This window comes from Limulus polyphemus, unplaced genomic scaffold, assembly GCF_000517525.1.
Source record: "Limulus polyphemus unplaced genomic scaffold, Limulus_polyphemus-2.1.2 Scaffold8634, whole genome shotgun sequence".
In the NCBI taxonomy this organism is placed as follows: Eukaryota; Metazoa; Arthropoda; class Merostomata; order Xiphosura; family Limulidae; genus Limulus; species Limulus polyphemus.
In genome coordinates, this window is record NW_013674244.1 from 1 (window position 1) to 4,924 (window position 4,924).

The 4,924-nt window shown below is 33.3% G+C and overlaps 1 protein-coding gene across 3 annotated transcripts; it reads left to right on the forward strand.

Moving 5' to 3' along the window:
- Positions 1 to 102: 102 nt before the first annotated feature.
- LOC106475472 (embryonic protein UVS.2-like) lies at positions 103 to 3,867 on the forward strand. 3 transcript variants are annotated; one of them, XM_022379568.1, is made up of 4 exons: positions 103 to 607; positions 1,203 to 1,430; positions 3,436 to 3,477; positions 3,554 to 3,867. In XM_022379568.1, the coding sequence occupies exons 1-4, from the start codon at positions 397 to 399 to the stop codon at positions 3,559 to 3,561; spliced, it is 489 nt and encodes a 162-aa protein (XP_022235276.1). In that variant the 5' UTR covers positions 103 to 396; the 3' UTR covers positions 3,562 to 3,867. The 3 variants fall into 3 exon arrangements, with proteins under 3 accessions (XP_022235276.1, XP_013791608.1, XP_022235277.1); XM_013936154.2 differs by having other exon boundaries at positions 3,436 to 3,867; XM_022379569.1 differs by having other exon boundaries at positions 1,203 to 1,392; positions 3,431 to 3,867.
- Positions 3,868 to 4,924: the final 1,057 nt, after the last annotated feature.

Consider the following 4,924-nt stretch of genomic DNA (forward strand, 5'->3'; position numbering starts at 1 on the left):
TTTAACAAAGACTTCCTTACCGTATTGTAGTAACCTTTTAATGATATCATTGTTTAACAAAGACTTCTTTACCATATTGTAGCAAGTTTTTGATTATATCATTGTTGACCAGTGTTCCACCCTTTTTGACAGAAATATTTTGTTTTATTTATAAAAATTGTATCCTGATCTAGCAAAATTAGATTAATCGCACATCGCTGTATATCAGTGGTGCTATCACATGGTATTGTTCACAGACCACCTGAATACTCGTCTGTTTTTATTGATTTTTAATTAAATAGTAATAATTTAACAGAAGCTGTTTGTTCTTTACGTATCATGTATTAGATTTTTTTTATTGTTATTGTTACAGTGACACCTCCCCCACCAAGATGCAGCTATTATATAGCTCAAAGAATGGGAAATATAATCAGCAGTGGCTACCCAGTCAGTTACCCTAACAACATGGACTGTACATATACCATCACTAAGCTCAGTGGCGACATCTGCTGGCTTAAAATCACATTTGTAGATTTTTCTTTGCAGACGAGCGACAACTGCACAAGAGATTATTTAGAAATTAGCGTGGGTAATCGCTTTTGTGGCAACGTACAAAAAAATCTCGTTGGTAAGATTTTTATGTATTCACTAAAAAAAAACAGAGTCCAAGATATAAGTTATTACTGAATTTATATTTTATCTTGGTAGAAAGGGACAAAGTTAAGGCTTGCAACTCTGGTTCACCCCAAGGCCCAAATCAAATCTTGGTGGTCTTGGTGATTACCTTTAATTTAGAGTGACCTATAACATCAGAATTATCTAGCAAGTATATATATCCGTTCATTTATAATAACAACTTAAAAATATTATTCGTAAAAAATTCAGAATAAAAAATGTATATTTAAAACTGACAACCACTGATATCTAGGGATTATAATGGTTTATTTAATTCATTATAAACTATAATGGTAGTTTCCATTTTCTTAGAAAGATAAGATGTCGAGACTTTAGTAAGAAACTTGGTACTTGAATCAACACAAGTTGTCCACTTCTACAGTTTTACAATAAACCAGAAAATTTTCTTATACTATTCATTGGTACCTCACAAGTTGTGATCACTTAAAACAACAACAGCGCCATCTATGTGTTATTTCATTTTTAATACATCTCCATGTTTTCATATGTTCTTTTACCGTTGACTCAGGTTATTATTTCTTTATCAGAAATGTATCCTTTTGCTACGGGAGTAAACTATATCAACCTTAAGTTCATCACCGATAACAGCAGCACCAGCCGAGGTTTTAATCTTGCATACCAATTAGTCCGTTGTGATGAATTTCCATCGTCTACAGAGTCACCTCAACAAATAACCACTGCTGAGTACAAATATACTTCATCTGAACCAGAAACAACAACAGTAGAACCGGTCACGGAGTCCGAAACAACCTCAGGTAAAACCAATTTTCTGCACGTTCTTAAAACATCAACCAGAAACAACAACAACAGTAGAACCGGTCACGGAGTCCGAAACAACCTCAGGTGATCACTTTTTTACCGAAAAGTGCAGATTCCTCCGGGACTTCAAATAATCAAACACTATTTTTACTTTTCAAAATGTGGTCAATGGTACAAAATGAAATGACAGGTAGGGGTGAAAAATGTGGGTGGAAGGTGGGATGAACAGTTGTGCCTGTGTGTAATATTTTCTGCTAATATGTCATGCATAGTTTTTTGTTTTATTTAATACCACCTTTTCGGAGGGTGGGATGGGAGACTCGCTTTTTTTTACACTGGTTGGTAAAGTACGTTATCTATATGATGGTGATGGGATACCAATCCTTCAGATTAGTTCGTACGAACTTGATAAGTGGGGTATTAAACAACACTCACGTTTATATACAAGATGTCTTATCATTACCCAGCAATAAAACAAAATCGGTTGGTAAAGTACGTTATCTATATGATGGTGATGGGATACCAATCCTTCAGATTAGTTCGTACAAACTTGATAAGTGGGGTATTAAACAACACTCATGTTTATATACAAGATGTCTTATCATTACCCAGCAATAAAACAAATCGGTTGAAATAGTACGTTATCTATATGATGGTGATGGGATACCAATCCTTCAGATTAGTTCGTACAAACTTGATAAGTGGGGGTATTAAACAACACTCATGTTTATATACAAGATGTCTTATCATTACCCAGCAATAAAACAAATCGGTTGGTAAAGTACGTTATCTATATGATGGTGATGGGATACCAATCCTTCAGATTAGTTCGTACAAACTTGATAAGTGGGGTATTAAACAACACTCATGTTTATATACAAGATGTCTTATCATTACCCTGGAAGTTAACTGTTAAGGTAAGCCGTTTCTGTACAAAGACAGGCAATCTTAAAAACATTTGATTTAATCGTTAAAAGACTGGTGGCGTAATTTGCTCTACACAGACACTCCAGTTACTACGTTTAATACAAATAATTATTCGTACAACATTAGACTCTTTAAAACTAAATTAACACCAATTAAAACAGTACGTGTGTGTTTGTGTATATATATTTCAATTAAATTAATAAGTTAAACTTAATAATTTAAGCAATAGATGGCACTAGCGAGCAAGACTTTATATCACACCTAATATCTAGTAAATATAGGTTAGATTGTTCCTTAGGTTCACTCTTTAGCTAGTACGATTTTACTCATTTGGATATTTATAAGTTAAAGTTGACTGGGATAAGAAACATTTGCCTCTAGTTACCCTATTTTTATCTTAAGTTATAGAGAGCAAAATTATTGTGTTTTTTAGATTTTATGTTTTAAAACGAAACATGAATTATGAATATTTGCTGTGGGGTACACTTATCATCATAAATATTGCTGTGGGGTACACTTATCATAATAAATATTGCTGTGGGGTACACTTATCATAATAAATATTGCTGTGGGGTACACTTATCATAATAAATATTGCTGTGGGGTACACTTATCATAATAAATATTGCTGTGGGGTACACTTATCATAATAAATATTGCTGTGGGGTACACTTATCATAATAAATATTGCTGTGGGGTACACTTATCATAATAAATATATAAATTTAAGTGCTTAGACCTACCTATTCACAACGGTATCCTGGAAACTAACGACAATTTATCAAAAACAATTATTTTTCTGAAATCCAGGACCTTCACTGAGAAAGAAAGGAACAGTTTTTTGGGGGGGGGGGGGGGTCCTACTTCTCTGTTACTGTTACAATTACAGAAGCATGAAGACAGTTTGAGAATATGTTATTTTTAGATGCAAATGGTTTGTATGAAATACAAAAAAAAAAAAGAAAAATCAAATAGACTGCATAGGCTTTGATGGCTGAAAAAATCGTGACTTTTTCAAAGACTTTCGCTAATAAATACTAACCAATAACACTTAGTTATTTTTTTACATCACAGGCCGTGGTAGAATCTCCAAAGATTTGGACATACCAGATGCAGATGAATGAAGAGTTGTATAAACCTAACCTTGTTTAATCCTCCTCAACCAAAGTGATCTGGATCCTGAATAATGCAGATGAATGAAGAGTTGTATAAACCTAACCTTGTTTAATCCTCCTCAACCAAAGTGATCTGGATCCTGAATAAAAATTGTGCTTCAATTTCTGTTTATATTAACACCAAAAAATAATTTCAATCAGTAACAAAGGAATTAGGTTTACCATTGACTTTAAGTTAAATATTTAACAGCATATGAACAAAGCTTTGTAAAACGAAAACAGCGAATATCTAAGAAGTACAAAAAATCTATTTCTGTTTTACAAATAAGTACAGTATTAAAGCCATTAATATAACAAAATTTTATGTTTATACTCATATTCTATTTTCTTTCCCGAATTATTTAATAAATATATATGATAATAAGTATTTATTTTATTTTATTGTTGTCATATTGATAAGACAAAATTAATATTTCTCCAAGCCATATAATTTGTTCAGAATAAATAAAGAAGATGGTTTATCATCTTACTCGGCTTTCCGTGTTTCAGTTTAGAATATAAAACAAATCACCAACAACCACGCAAAATACAGTTAGTGAATAAATCACTTGTGGGGAACACCACCCCTGCCTGGAAAAGTTTTGGTGAAAGTAGGGGGGCACATCTTTAGAAAAGTCTTCTTGAAATAAATCGGTTACCTGGGGCAACTAAAATTTTAAGTTGGCTGACAATTGGAGTAAGAAATGAATGCCCTACATATTTTCTCATGCTTACATTGCTGGTAGAAAAATTGGTAATACAAACAAGTAAGAAATGGTTCAGAATAACTTTACGAACAACCTTACAGGTTTTATGGACTTTTTTTTTTACAGATAAAAAAAATAACTGTTGTTGGCATTGTTAGAAATTAAACAAAAATGTCACTCGTATTGAAGGAAAAGGGGTGTATGGGAAAAAAACGGTTATACTTGGGAGTTGGGGGTGGTAGAAGGTGAGGAATTGCTGCAGCCTCTATCAACTTCACGTATAAAATCATGTGGTCTCTGTTCTGCTTCATAACAGGCTTTAGTCCACGGAAAACTTCATTTTTCAGTTTAAGAAAAATCCATTTAATTTTCAGCTATTTTTTTTTCTTAATGAAATTTAGTTAAAGTGAATTTAGGTAATGCCTGATCTCAGTGTTCACATCTTCATAAATATTATAATATCTGTCTAATAATGTAACGACTGGGTGAGAGATTGTATGTTTTTCAGGCTTGAGCTTGGTTTGTAGCATCGGTTTTCGAGGCAGTTGTACGAGCCTCGATTCAAGTGCCAGTTGCTTTTCACCTGTATCCGATTATTTAAAGAAGTGCCCTTGGAGAATGGACAACAACTGAGGTATGAGTCTATCCACAGGGCTACTTCAAGCCTCGATTCAAGTGCCAGTTGCTTTTCACCTGTATCCG